Below are 14671 nucleotides of genomic sequence, written 5' to 3'. Positions count from 1 at the left end.
GTATGGTTTTGTAGTAGGCCGTCTACCAAATAAGTAGTGATGTTTGGCATACCTGTCACCCTCCTAAATTTCAGTGTCCTTGGAAACAGAATCAGCCCTGTGAGGCTATGCAAGTGAGGGTCAGAGGGTATAAGGGAAATCTCTGTACCTTCCTCTCAATTTTGCTGTGAACCTAAAACCGCTCTTTAAAAAAATTAGCCTTAAAAAAAAAAGCTGTGGAGACAGTAAAACGATTAGTGGTTGCCAGCTGTTGGGGAGGTAGAAGTGAACAGATGAAGCACAGGATTTTTAGGGCAGCAAAACCACTCTGTGCGACGCTCTGATGATGGACACGTGTCATTACATAGTCATCAAAGCCCATAGAATGTACAGCACCAAGAGTGAACCCTGACGTCAGATATGCACTTGGGGTGATTAGGATGTGTCATGTGGGTCCATCAGTTGTAATGAACGTCCTACTCTGGTGAGGGGTTTTGATTTAAGACAAAAAAGAATCCAGCCCCCGCCTTTCGTTTCCCCCGAAAGCATGAATCACAAAACCTCGGCGCATAGTAGGTGTTTAATCATTTATATTCAGTAAACGGATCAAGACCAGACTCCTGGGACTATAATTGCCCCGGTTTATGACTGTTACTTCCCAAATCCTCCCTTGCTGTCGGCCATCAAAACTTCACAGTTAGGACACTGCCGGCAGTCTTTGGAGGGAGGACCTCCAGTTCTGGAAAACGAGTTACCAGTACAGACTGGAGTGCATTAGCTGAAGTTTTGAAAGGCCACATGCCTTTGAGCTGTGACTTGTCCACCCTCCGGCTGTGTCATCTTTGAACATTAAATTCACCAGAAAGAAAAGGAAGTTGAGACCCACCAATGGAAATACAGGTCTACTCCCCTCGTGATTGCCCTGTGTGTTGCCCAGGGCGACAATCTGCGAACAGATCCCCCTTCCCCCGGTTAAATTTCTGTGAAGGGGCAGAAACACAATCACAATGGGAGCCTGGAAAGAGTGGCCACTCCTGGTGGCTCCCTCCCACCCTCCCTCCCCTCCCCAGGCTGTATGAAATCCTACAACCACACCACACTAATTAGCCCGAGAATGGAAGGGGTTGTCATGGCGACCGAGCACTTTTTAAAGCACAGGAATGGTGTTCATTATTGTTCAGTGTCTTTAGCTGTGGCGAAAAGGTCAGTGTGGCAGTTGTTTTCCATATGAATTTTGGCCTGAGAGCCAAACCGAAGGTGGAATGTTCCTCGGAGGGACTGGAAGATGGTAAGTGCCGCTGGACTTTTTGGATGGGGTGTCCCTTTAGTAATATTTTTCAGAGTGTTTTAATAACTAGTGCCAAACTAAGGAATTGTACGGACTTTGTTAAGTAGAGATTGAAAGAAAAGGAGCAAGGAAAAAAGTATGGGTCAGGAACAGTGAAAGTTTGAGAGAGATTTAGAGAGGTTTTTCTTTTTTAAATTTAACAAGTCTTTGAGCATCAAATGAATAAATATGAAATTCGTAGCTTTCTCTATGAATTAACAAAGTTAACTAAGTCTGATGCCTTATTCAGTGTTTGTTTTATATTAGCTCTCTACAGGTCGTTGTGGATCGCTACTGTTCAGATTATATTCCCAAATAAATCTAACAGGAGCATTTTAACCAAATACCCTCAGAACAGTTGCCTCTCTCTCTGTGTTTCAATCCGAAGATAAGGGAAAGGAGTTATCAAGGCTAATTTTTTCATGCTTTTATTTTATTCTTTCTCGTCCAGGGATATTTGAAATAATTAAGACCAGAAACCAGTGAGCCCCAGTTCTTTGGATATTCGCCCTTATTTATTGGCGAGACTCCGGTAGAATACTGCTGAGTAGAGACATCTGACCCCAGTGTTTGTAGGAGAAATTAAATATGAGACAAGTCATCCTGCTGGATATGATGGCAGCTTTTCCATCAAACGCTGCAAGGGAGATTTACAGAGCATTCTTCAGATTTATTTTTTTGCTAGCTTGGAAAGCGTACAGAATAACATGGCTTTCAGCCTGATTTTGTGTTAATGACTGGCTGTGTTTTTAAGGCTCGCAAATTTAAGCCACTTACCGTCTTTGCACTTTTTAACAATGTACTTGTGTTCTATGGCACTATTTTTCAGTCATTTTGTACACAGTTGTGTAAGATAAGAAAATACGAATTAATTAAAGGGAATGGGGTGTTCGGATTAAAACACAAATCACTGCCCAAAAAGCTGTGAGTGGGAAATGGCATACTTTTGGGCTTTACCCTGAAAGACTATTGTCCTGTCAGCAACACCAGTTTGTTTGGCAACTGAACAGATAAGAGAATATGGTTCAGAATGTTAAGTCTTGGCTTGATTTCCTCTGTCTTTTGTTTGTATGTTCTGGGATTAATTTATTTAGTGACCATAGCATGGAGCTCGATAAATGGGGTTTCTGACTAGAAATTGAGAAAATTAATTTTTTTTTTCATTTTTGTCTGTTTTCTCCACTTACAAGCTCTCCTTTTCCTCCCCAGCCCCTAACCCCGCCCCCAGCCCTCACTGGATCACTGCATTCTTCAGCTAAAAAAAATGCCTGGAAATTGAATTTTGAAAAGTAAATAAAGTGATATTTGCATGACACTTAAGATTCTTTGGAAAACATAGCATTAAAAATGGTGGTCCGTTTATGATATTTGTAAAATAATCAGAAATTTGAACCTGGATATTGATATCAGTGAATTATTGGTATCTTTTAAGATAGTGTTGTGGTTCTATTTAAAAAAATGATACTGGAACACTTCCCTGGCGGTCCAGTGGTCCACACTTCCACTGCAGGGGGCACGGGTTCCATCCCTGGTCAGGGAACTGATCCCTCATGCCGCAAAGCACAGCCCAAAAATTAAAAAGTAAAAGTGATACTGATATATTTACAAATGAGAGTGTGTACTGTCTGGGACTTGCTTCAAAAAAAATCCAAGGTCAGGGAGTAAGTGGGCTAAGGATGGGGGGGCAGCAATGACATGGGTGCTGGCTGTTACAACTAGGCTATGGGTATGTGGGGTGGGGTTTGTTTTCTGTTTTGTATATTTGTGTAGGTTCAAAATGTGTGTGTGTAAAACCATGGCGGGGGGGGGGGTGTGCGGTCTTGTTAACGTCATCTTCTCACCTCTTGGCATGTTTTAGATGCCCGACCAGTTTGAACAGGCAGTTGTGGTCAACCAGCTGCGGTACTCCGGGATGCTGGAGACAGTCAGGATCCGGAAAGCTGGGTATGCTGTCCGAAGACCCTTCCAGGATTTTTACAAAAGGCAAGACAGAGCTGCAGAGACCCTCTTTCTTTGCAGAGGGGCTGGGGAAAGGATTTTAGCACAAGGTGACGCTGGGCATTCTTCTTTTGCAGATATAAGGTGCTGACGAGGAACGTGGCTCTGCCCGAGGACGTGAGGGGCAAGTGCACGGCCCTGCTGCAGCTCTATGACGCCTCCAACAGCGAGTGGCAGCTGGGGAAGACGAAGGTAAAATTTCGGAGAAAGAACGACCGTCCCATCAACCCCCTGAGAGATGTTTGAGTTCGGTGTTCTGTGATGACTGCTAGCCAACTGTTTTTCCAATGTTGGGAGGATACGCATGGTATCATGCTAGCCGTACTCTTTGTCCTCCCAACGTGAGTCTTTTATCTGAAGTCCTTGATTTTCAGGGACTGTGTTCTTGGGGACACATTGAAGCATCGGATCCTAAGTGCGTGTGTTTTCATTCAGTCAGTCAACAAATGTTGGCTGATGGGCAACTCAGTGCCAGGGAAGAACTGGGCAGCCTCTGGCATCTAAGAAGTGATACCCCAGACCCTTCTAACTTTGCATTATAAGAATAGAATACTGAATGTTCTCCCTGCATCACAGGAGCTGTTGTGTGGGAGACCAGCAAGTAGTCCGAAATCCGGCAGGTTACCCAAAGTCCAGTCTGGAAAGCCAAGTTGAAATCCATTTTTTTAAACATGCAGGTGTGACTGAGGCCTTTACCCCTTAGCTGAGTGATAAGCAGTCTGGCCTCAACAGCAAAACTTAGCCATAAAATTGGCAGTATGACCTCTTCTCCCTGTATCAGGAACTTCCAGAGCTCTCATTTGGGGTTCCATTCTCCTTCTGCCACCCACCTCCAGGGTCTTATCACACAGGAGAGGCAGAAATGCAGGCAGCTGGGGGTCAGCCTTTGAGTGTATGGTTGTCTTCAAAAGTAAGAAGTGTTCCTCAAGCCTCATCCTCCTGACTCTACAAGTAGGAATGAAGCAGCAGAGAAATATTTTAAAGTTTCTGCTTACATTATGTTTTTAACCTAGGAGTTTCTTTGTTTAAAAAAAGAAAGAGGAGGAAGAGGGAAACAGAGACACACATCTTGCAGTTTGACTGTCTTCATCTCAGAGCTTCTCTGACAAAATACCATAGACAGGGTGGCTTAAGCACAGACATTTATTTCACACAGTTCTGGAGGCTGGAATTCTGAGATCAGGGTGCCAGCATGGTCAGGTTCTGGTGAAGGTCTCCTTCCCGGTTTATAGACAGCTGCCTTCTTACTGTGTCCTGACACGGTGGAGAGTGAGTTCTGGTCTCTCTTCCTCCTCTTATAAGGGCACTAATCCTATCATGGGGCCCCACCCTCCTAAACGTAATTACTTCCTAAAGGCCTGACTTTCAAATACCATCACATTGGGGGTTAGGGCTGCAGCATAAGAATTGGGGGTGGGGGGGGTGGCCAACATTCAGTCTATAACATTGATGTGAGATTAATGGCAAGTATTTAGGCATCACCTGGAGCCCACTTAGCAAAGGAAAGTGTATAATGAACATACTCTTCTTCTCTTGAAGGATTTCAGCTGGCCAGGGATTTAAGATGCAAACATCTAGCAAGGTAGAGATGGCATGCAGAGGTATTATATTAGTTATCTATTGCTGTGCAACAGACAGCCATAAACTTAGCAGCTTTAACAACACACACCAATTACCTCATGGTATCTATGGGTCAGGGGTCCAGGCACAGCTTAGCTGGTCCTCTGTCAGGGTCTCAGAGTGTCAGCTGGGGCTGCATTCCCTTCTGGAGCTTGGGGTCCTCTTCCAAGCTCACGTGGCTCTAGAATGCCATTCTTTGCAGTTGTAGGACTGAGGCTGCAGTCCCACTGGACCCTCTTTTCCTGCTGGCTGCCCCCTGGGGCCACTCTCAGCTTCTAGAGGTCCCCCCACAGTTTCTAACCACCTGACCCCCTCCCACACCCTCCCACTTCTTCAGGGCCAGCAGGAGACACTCCTGCTCCAGTCTCCTAAGGTGGAGTCTTATATGATGTAACATATCCATAAGAGTGATATCCCATCACCTTTGCCATGTTCTAGAAGAAAGTCACGGGTTCCACCCACACTAATAGGATTAAACAAGGGTGTATGTAACTCATTGGGGGTCACCTTGGGGTGTGTCGTCCCAGGTGTATAGGTCTCTTTACCTGGAATTCTCCACCCTCCCCTCCAACCCGTTTAGCCAACTCCTCCTTCAAGTCTCTGCTTAGATGCAGGCTTTGACAGGAGTCCTATTTGACATTCTTCACTGCACCCTGAACCAAAACTCATCCCTAAACTGGGCTAAGCCCCCTCCTCTGTCATTGACATCTTTCTGTTTTCTGCCCTGTTGTAACACTTAACATGCTGTCATGTTTTCTTGGTATTGCCTGGTGACTTGTCTACAATCACCCAATAGAGAATGTAGAGTTCATTGTTCGTTCTTCTACACAACACAATGCACGTAGTAGGAGTTCACATAGTAGGAGCTCAGTCAGTGTCTGTTAAATGCTAAAAAACTATAAAGTGATGGCACAAGATGTTGTATGTTGAGTCACTCAAAGGACTTTCTAAAGAAGTTGGTTCAAGTGGAGCTCTTGGCAGTATAATATAGTCTGCTCTGATTTTTTTAATTAAAAAGGTATTACATTCTCTATAAACTGATATCCTCCTCCTGTCTCACTGCCTTATACCATGGAATAACATCAAAGATGATTGACTCACCCAGCCAATACCGGTCTCTTTTCTGAGCTCTGAAAAAATCAATCCAACTTCATTTACAACTTTAGGTGGAAATCAGGCCCCAGCAAGACTTAGAACTGGGTGTAGCACAGGGATACGGAGACATAAAGACATGGGCATTGCCCCCGGTTTACTAAGTTTCTGGGAGATAAGTCATCCCATACAACTGATAAATTATGCAGTGTGATCTCTTGAAGGAATAAGGACACACCTCCAGGAGAGAGCTCACTGTGAATTGACATGATCAGAAGAGTATTCAAGAAAAGGAAATCTTTAAAGAGGAGTTAAATTTTAATTGGTGACACATTGGAAGCAGAAGTGGGATGGAAGCTTATCATTTCACATAAATATTAGGAAGTAAATGGAAACATGAGAGCATTTGAATTGTATCCACTAAATAGCCTTGACCTTGACCAACATTTGACTTCATTATACACTTAATTATACTCTAGCAGTGTTTCAGTCAGTGTTGCCGCCAGAGGTCTTTGCATTTAAAACCTTGAACCTCTAAAAAATATCTAGATCTTCTGGTAAAGAAGTTTCTGTCAACACTTACATGACAGAGGGAAATGTGGGCAGCGCTGTAGTCAGCAAATTAAACATGGCGCCAGGTCTGAATTCACTGGCTTAAAACACATCTGGTCTTTGGAAAGCAAGGATTCTTATCTGCTGGGGAAGCATCCCTAAAGAAGCTAGGAGGCCTGTCCAAGCCTCTGGAACAGCCCGAGCAGGAGATCCTGCTGTACTCCCCTGCTGAGAAGCCAAGTTTAGGGAGACGGAGGTGAGCAGCTGCTCCCCTCTTTCTTCCTGGTTTTGCCTTTCCCCTCTACCTTGTGACTCCGGCACGTTTTGCTTTTCTGGTCCGTGGACTACATTGCCAGACCTTATTTCTTCTCTGGCAATAAATCCTGCAAGAGGTATTCTATAAAGACATTTTACTGGAATAATCCATAGGCTCTTGAGCTCTCTAAGCAAATGATAGGAAAAGCCATGAGAAACTATTCGTATTGGATATTGAGTCAAGGTTAGCCGAGCAGCCCCCTGAGTGGGCACTGCCCCTTCCTAAGCTGCTTGATGATGCCTGACGAGGCCGGTGCCTCCGCTCACAGCAGCTGGATCCTGCTGACTCGACCTTGGCTGCATCCTGGGAACATGGCAACGTGGCAGTGGACACCACTGGGCTGGAAGATCTGGCATCACTTTCTGTGTGTTGTTGCATAAATTCAGGGTGGATGTTCTCAATGAAGCCAAGTCAGGTCTCTAAAGCATTTTACTCCGTTTGCCCTTCGGGTTATGGAAAGAATCTATTGATAGATAAAGATGCGGAAGTAAATCTAATAGGCAGAGCATAGAGCTCTCTTTGATGGACATGAAACTAAGGCAGGTATTTCTCTGCCTCTGATTCCAACCAAGACAGTCCCTTGACTTCTGATAAGGTGTGAGACGCTCTTTCCTTCATAAAGCTTCCTATTTGTTCGTCTGATAAATGTACTGCTCGTTGGCATCGATGCTTTTGTGTTACGATGTCACCACCACCATCACCACTCTTGTTCAAGATTTGACTTCATTACTTTTTCTTTTAAACACTAACCAGAGCAACAGCGTTAGACTAAGATCCTTAATATCAAAAAATCGTCTCAAAGAGAAGTTTAAATATTTCTTCGAAGTCCAGTCTTGATGAAAACTGCTTCATATTTCTGAAAACTTTTTCTCATTGCTGAACTAACAAGCTTTATGCTCGTAGCTGCTGTTTCTTACATTAAACTTTTTTTTTTTTTGCTCAAGATGCAGCCTCTTTATGCATTAGCAGAGCATATTAATTGCAATTATAGGAAGAGCATTGTATGAAAAGCTTTTCCGAGAGAATTATTTGGTGGGAGAGTTTGACAAATGCTCGGGAACCCACAGCAGGAGTAGGTAAGGCTTCTGTGAGTCACATGATGGTGGGATTCTTTATTTGCTTTTCTGCCCAAATGTCTTGGAAGAGCCAGGGCAGAGAGTCTGGAAAAATGTGCCATCAGGAGGACCTAATACATCATCATAGGCCAGAATGACTCACTGAAGCATAAATTGAGAAATCATGAGTGAGGGCGTGTGTCGTTTAACCAGCCCCCGACCAGTGCCTCCAGCTGACCGTTAACAGAAAAGCATAAGAAAAAATTTGTTTGTTTTTAGGAGATAATTCAGGCATCACATTGGAAATTACAAAATTAAAAGCTACCACGATTGAGGGAGGGTCTCAGTATTTTCATACCTTTTCAAATATTAGGAATTCTGATACGAATGCCAATTAGCAGACACACTTAGGCTTAGATAAATGGTAAGCGCAGGATTGAGGTGCCCACGGGCAGAAACAGGCCAGCAAATAGTTACAATCTCTTTGTCCCGATTCTACTGATACTTTTCTTGCCATGGCTGAACCGAGGTAACTTAAATGATTCAGTTCTCATTGCAAACAGTTTATAGAATTACATTCTTAAATGTCAGTTTGTTTATGTGCATTATTTTTTGAGGCCAAGACGCTTTGGTCGTAATCATTTGACAGGCATGAAGGGAGCGTTTCCACGTGACGGCGAAGTAACATTTTACAAATTTCTTGGATTTTTTCCCCCTCCCTTTCTTTCTTTTGTCCTTGCTTTTCTTCTTCTCGTCCTCCCTTTCTTCCCCCCCTTGCCCCCTCCCTCTCTTCTTAACGTGGGGAGTCTCTCTAGATATCTTCTTATGTAGACTTACTGTAGTACTGGTGCTGGCCCATGAGCTATTTGTCCCAGCCCACAGTGAGATAAGGATTTATAAACGTGATGGCAATTTCACAGCCCTCTTATGCCTGTTGAACTAGGAATAACTGGAAAAACGGGACTTGGATTTTATATACCGCTTTGTTTTTTTCTTTCCAGTAATCTATTGTTTACTATATTTTACAAAGGTCTTAGTCCGTGACAGATGGGAAGTTTAAAAAAAATAAAATAAAGAAAAAAATCCTCTCCCCACCAGGAATTTGAGATTCCCTGTGCTGGACACCAGGGCTGTTTGTGTTTGGAGCAAATCAGAGAATGAAAAAAGCCTTACCCACCAAAGACACAGCTGACTCAGCAATGCCTTACCGCTGCCTGCCGCACTCTGTGGATGTGACATGTTGCTCTCTCCTGGGCAGGTCTTCCTTCGCGAGTCCTTGGAGCAGAAACTGGAGAAGCGGCGGGAGGAGGAGCTGACGCGGGCGGCCATGGTGATCCGGGCCCACGTCTTGGGCTACTTGGCACGGTAAGAAGTGCGCGGACGGGCTTCCCTGGTGACGCAGTGGTTGAGAGTACGCCTGCCGATGCAGGGGACACAGGTTCATGCCCCGGTCCGGGAAGATCCCACATGCCGCGGAGCGGCTGGGCCCGTGAGCCATGGCCGCGGAGCCTGTGCTCCGCAACAGGAGAGGCCGCAACAGCGAGAGGCCCGCGTACCGCAAAAAAAAAAAAAAAAAAAAAAAAAGTGCACGGACGGGAGGGGGCGTCCCCCGTGTGTGTCACCAGGTGGGGTGGCCCTGGCCACATGCTTTCATTTAAAATAGACCTGGATGGGTTCGGATCAGGACCAGGCTAAGGAGAGTCCCAGGGCAGTGCTCGTAACTAGCATTGCCAGCACCAAGTTAGCTTGACCTGGGCAGGAAATGGGAAAAGGGGCTCCTGATGTCTCAGGGCAGCGACATCAGGGGACTGGGCGACATATTTAAACATTTCCCTAGTTCCTCTGGGTCACATACTGAAGCCACAGGCAGCTCGCCTGTTGACTTTGGTGTCATCCCATTGGGTCCACAGTGGCCCCCTCTCCAGGGTGTGCCGAATGAGGCAGGTTCTTTTCCTGTGCATCTGAGTTCTTTCCTCCTCTGCGGACCTGCGGGCCACCCGAACCCTTGCTCGTCACAGTACGTTACATTTTCTCAAGTACACAGCCGTCCTGCTGTGGCAAATCCTTTGCTTTTTTTCCTCATAAGAACAGGAAAATATATCACATCTCTTGGTTCTGTTTACAACCCAACTTCCTGCCAGGACTTTTCAAAGTCAGTATTAGGAGTGATGTGTTTATTTAGCCAACATGATGATAGGGTCTTGCTTGAGTTTCGTTTGTTGTTATTCTTTTGTTTTTCTTCTGTTTTGTTTTGCCCACAAGGGCCTCCTTGTCGGCTCCCTATATAATGAGTCTCTGTTATGAGCGGATCAGCCCCAAACGAGGTCCTGCTGTCTAGTCTTGTAACATTAACGTAAACTCATGTAAAGAGCTCGAAGCCTCATTACCTCCACAGTTATTCTGTTGTGCTGTTTCTGTTCTCATTTTCAGAAAGCAATACAAGAAGGTCCTTTATTGTGTAGTGATTATACAGAAGAATTACAGAGCATTCCTTCTGAGGAGGAGGTTTTTGCACCTGAAAAAAGCAGCCGTGGTTTTCCAGAAGCAACTCCGAGGTCAGATTGCCCGCAGAGTTTACAAACAGCTGCTGGCAGAGAAACGGGCAGAGGAGGAAAAGAGGAGACGGGCGGAAGAAGAAAAGAGGAAGCGGGAGGAGGAGGAAAGGTATGGGACCTTTCTTGGCTTGGATGAAACAGACCGGAGGACACCTCTGGCGTTTTTATGCTCTATATCCAGCTTCGCAGCAGGAATTCCCAGTGGATGCCATGGAACCTGCTGTTTGAAACAATAACGCTTGGTGGCTCAGATAAAATTCCTTAGCAGCGTTGAAGACCCAGTTTTGTGGTATTTTTATTCATGCAGAGAATAGGTATATTGCCAAAGGAAGAGACCCTATCCCTCCTTCACACTTCTAAGTTGTCTTTTGCAAAGCTTCTGTTAAAAAGTTCGCTCTCTGAAAAGCGGGTGTCGGATTTTTTTCATTGCTTTCGTTTATTTTCACTGTCTTTTTTTCTTGACTGTTTTCAGAGAAAGAGAGAGGGAACGAAGAGAAGCTGAGCTCCGCGCCCAACAGGTGAAGAATGCCGCGACAACATGACATCTTGTCTGTTACCTTCCCAGTTCAAACACTTTGCCTCAGTGATTTGGAACTAAAGTAAAGATGTAGGGAGAAGGATTCAAAGCTAAAATAAATATACAGGAGGAAGAATTTTAGAGGAGATGTTTATGCTGCAATTTCTAACCCATTACAATTGGGTAAAAGTGTGTGAACGTCTTGAGGTTTCAGTGTGAATCACGGCAGCATGATAGCTCTAGACCAGTACAATCACTGTATTAGTTTGCTCGGGCTGCTATAACAAAAGTAGCACAGCCTGGGCAGATTAAACAACAGAAACTGATTGTCTCACAATTCTGGAGGCTAAAGGTTCAAGATCAAGGTGTTGGCAGGGTTGGTTTCTTCTTAAGCCTCTCTCTGTAACTTGCTGTGTCCTCACGTGGTCTTGCACCTGCGTACCTGCTTCCCCAGTGCCCTGTGCGTGTGTCCCAATCCCCTCTTCTTTATAAGGACACCAGTCAGTTGGGTTAGAGCCCTACCTCACGGCTTCGTTGTAACTTCATCGCCTCTTTAAAGGCCCTGCTCCAAATCCAGACATATCCCGAGGGGACTGGGGGTTGGGGCCTCACATAGCGATTTGGGGGAGGGAGGGATGCAGTTCAGCCCCCGGCAAGCACATCTCATCCCAAAGGAGGGTCGCTGCCTGCACTCTCCATAGTGTCACTTCCTGACCTGACCCCTTCCTTCCTCTGTGTCCAGGAGGAAGCAGCGAGGAAGCAGCGGGAACAGGAAGCCTTGCAGAAGAGTCAGAGGGAGGCCGAGCTGACCCGGGAGCTGGAGAAGCAGAAGGAGAACAAGCAGGTGGAAGAGATCCTGCGCCTGGAGAAGGAAATCGAGGACCTGCAGCGCGTGAAGGAACGCCAGGAGCTGTCCTTGACCGAGGCCTCCCTGCAGAAGCTGCAGCAGCTGCGGGACGAGGAGCTGCGGCGGCTGGAGGACGAAGCCTGCCGCGCTGCCCAGGAGTTCCTGGAGTCGCTCAACTTCGACGAGATCGACGAGTGCGTCCGCAACATCGAGCGCTCCCTGTCAGTGGGGAGCGGGTCTGTGGGCGTGCGGGCCGACCTGGCGGAGGGTGCCTGCGGCGAGAAGCCCAGCTTCAACTTCAGCCAGCCCTACCCAGAGGAGGAGGTGGACGAGGGCTTCGAGGCCGACGACGACGCTTTCAAGGAGTCGCCCAACCCCAGCGAGCACGGCCACTCGGACCAGCGCACCAGTGGCATCCGGACCAGCGACGAATCCTCGGAGGAGGACCCCTACATGAACGACACCGTGGTGCCCACCAGCCCCGACCCCGACAGCACCGTGCTGCTGGCCCCCTCGGAGCACGACTCCTCCTCCGGGGAGCCCACCTACTGCATGCCCCAGACCCCTGGGGGCCTGCCCTCCCCGGACGGCGACTACAACTACGACCAGGACGACTACGAGGACGGGGCCGTCACCTCCGGCAGCAGCGTGACCTTCTCCAACTCCTACAGCAGCCAGTGGTCCCCAGACTACCGATGCTCCGTGGGCACCTACAACAGCTCGGGGGCCTACCGGTTCAGCTCGGAGGGGGCCCAGTCCTCGGTGAGTACCCACTGTCCTCCCGGGGCCCCGATTTGCCCGCATTGCGGTGGAAGTTGTCTGCCATCCTCGCCCCCGTTGCACTATCCCTTGGATGAAGACATCCCGCCTAGAACGGGCCAGGATTCCAAAGTCAGGCTCTTAAGGCTGGCCTTAAACCCCTGTCTCTTGCCGAAAGCGATCGTCATACAATTAAGTGGAACTTGGTGCCTGTTGGAGGTTGAACGCAAAACCCAGAACTGCATCTTGCCCAAAGCCTAAGAAAACTGGAGGCTCTGGCTGTGTCTGTGCTGGCTTTGCAGCAGGTTGAGAAATGAGACCCGCCCTAAACTGGAACGAGACTTGCCAGGGGCACTTCAGAGACCTTTCCTGACGGTAGCTTCACCCGCCCGCTGCAGGACGTGATGTATATTTTTCTGGTTGTAAGGGAGGAACCTTTAAGGGCTTGAACGTGCTCTTTCCAGCTTCTGGATTTATTTATAGTTTACTTTTATTTCTTCCCGTTGTCCGTGCGTCAAATACTCCCTTGCCTTTCTAAGCCTTGAAGATATTTGTATTTATTTGTTTGTTTATTTATTTAAGAATATATTTTTAAAACTAATTTATTTAATTTTGGCTGTCTTGGGTCTTCGTTGCTGCACGCGGGCTTTCTCTAGTTGTGGCGAGCGGGGGCTACTCTTCGTTGCGGTGCACAGGCTTCTCATCGCAGTGGCTTCTCTTGTTGCAGAGCATGGGCTCTAGGCGCACAGGCTTCAGTAGCTGTGGCACACAGTCTCAGTAGTTGTGGCTCATGGGCTCTAGAGCGCAGGCTCATTAGTTGTGGCACGCGAGCTTAGTTGCTCCGCAGCATGTGGGATCTTCCCGGACCAGGGCTCTAGAGCGCAGGCTCAGTAGTTGTGGCGTGCGAGCTTAGTTGCTCCGCAGCATGTGGGATCTTCCCGGACCAGGGCTCGAACCCGTGTCCCGTACGTTGGCAGGGAGATTCTTACCTGCTTCGCCGCCAGGGAAGTCCTTAAAGACATTTTTAGCACAGTAACTTAAAGGGAATTAACTCTTGGATGGTTTGATTAAAATTGTACGCTTAAACAGCAGCGTTGTACTTTGAATACATAGCCTTGGGATTAAAATATGTCTCACGTGTTACGTATCAGGTCAACTGACGGTTTGACACCAGAAGGCAGTATTTTGTAATTCTGAATTCTTTTGATGACCACACTCCGTTGCACTGTGACGAAGCAGCGTGTTGCTTCTTTGTCCGTTGTTTTTACTTTTTCAGTGTTGACCTGTGCTGGGCATTTCCTTTGCTTGTTTTCTGTCCTTTTTGCTCACTGTTGGCTCTCTCTGTCTCTCCTGGTCCAGTTTGAAGATAGTGAAGAGGACTTCGACTCTCGGTTTGATACGGACGATGAACTTTCATACCGGCGGGACTCTGTGTACAGCTGTGTCACGCTGCCTTACTTCCACAGCTTCCTGTACATGAAAGGTATGACCTGCAGCCACCCTGGTGCCTGGGTTAGGGGGTGAAGTGATGGGAAGCTGAGGCTGAAGGAGGGGGGCTGAGAAAGTTATCCCACATACCCCTTACCTGGTGTGAGGTCCTCTTAGGTGGATGGAGGATGCCGTGGTGGTGTGATGTGGGGGACCCTACTGGACCATATGCAGCATTAGGACAAAGGGTCTGCAACCACTGTCACCGCTTTCAGTCCCTCTCTCCCTGTTGCCTCCATGTCTGTCTCATATCTGTGCTCTTTTCCTTCCTTCTTCCTTCCTTCCTTCCTTCCTTCCTCCCTCCCTCCCTCCCTCCCTCCCTCCCTCCCTCCCTCCCTCCCTCCCTCCCTCCCTTCCTTTCCACATCGTTTCCTCTCTCTCTTTCTCACACATACATACAAACACACATGTATGTTGCTACTGGGGTTAGTGCAGCCCATTACCATGATGAAGCTGCATTCTTCCCTCCCACAGGAGTATTCGACACCCTTATACATGGGAAAGTAAAGATCTGAGAGAGGATCACCCCTGGCTTAAACTGCCTGTGACGCCTACTGTCTATCTCT

At 47.1% G+C, this 14671-nt stretch overlaps 1 protein-coding gene across 7 annotated transcripts in view; it reads left to right on the top strand.

The window, feature by feature from the left end:
- The window catches only part of MYO10 (myosin X), a 218081-nt gene that overhangs the window by 177918 nt on the left and 25492 nt on the right, over positions 1-14671 (top strand). For all 7 annotated transcript variants that reach the window (XM_089908696.1, XM_022581422.3, XM_089908695.1 and 4 more), the window contains 7 exons: positions 3165-3289; positions 3382-3496; positions 9198-9304; positions 10370-10603; positions 10967-11012; positions 11754-12620; positions 13977-14100. In XM_089908696.1, the coding sequence (XP_089764822.1) occupies positions 3165-3289; positions 3382-3496; positions 9198-9304; positions 10370-10603; positions 10967-11012; positions 11754-12620; positions 13977-14100 (1618 nt within the window). The remainder of the gene's footprint in view (positions 1-3164; positions 3290-3381; positions 3497-9197; positions 9305-10369; positions 10604-10966; positions 11013-11753; positions 12621-13976; positions 14101-14671) is intronic.

Source organism: Delphinapterus leucas, chromosome 3, assembly GCF_059928025.1.
Source record: "Delphinapterus leucas isolate spDelLeu-1000000601 "Yukka" chromosome 3, BTC_Dleu_Yukka2, whole genome shotgun sequence".
Taxonomy (NCBI): Eukaryota; Metazoa; Chordata; class Mammalia; order Artiodactyla; family Monodontidae; genus Delphinapterus; species Delphinapterus leucas.
This window is presented reverse-complemented; position numbering and strand designations above follow the sequence as displayed.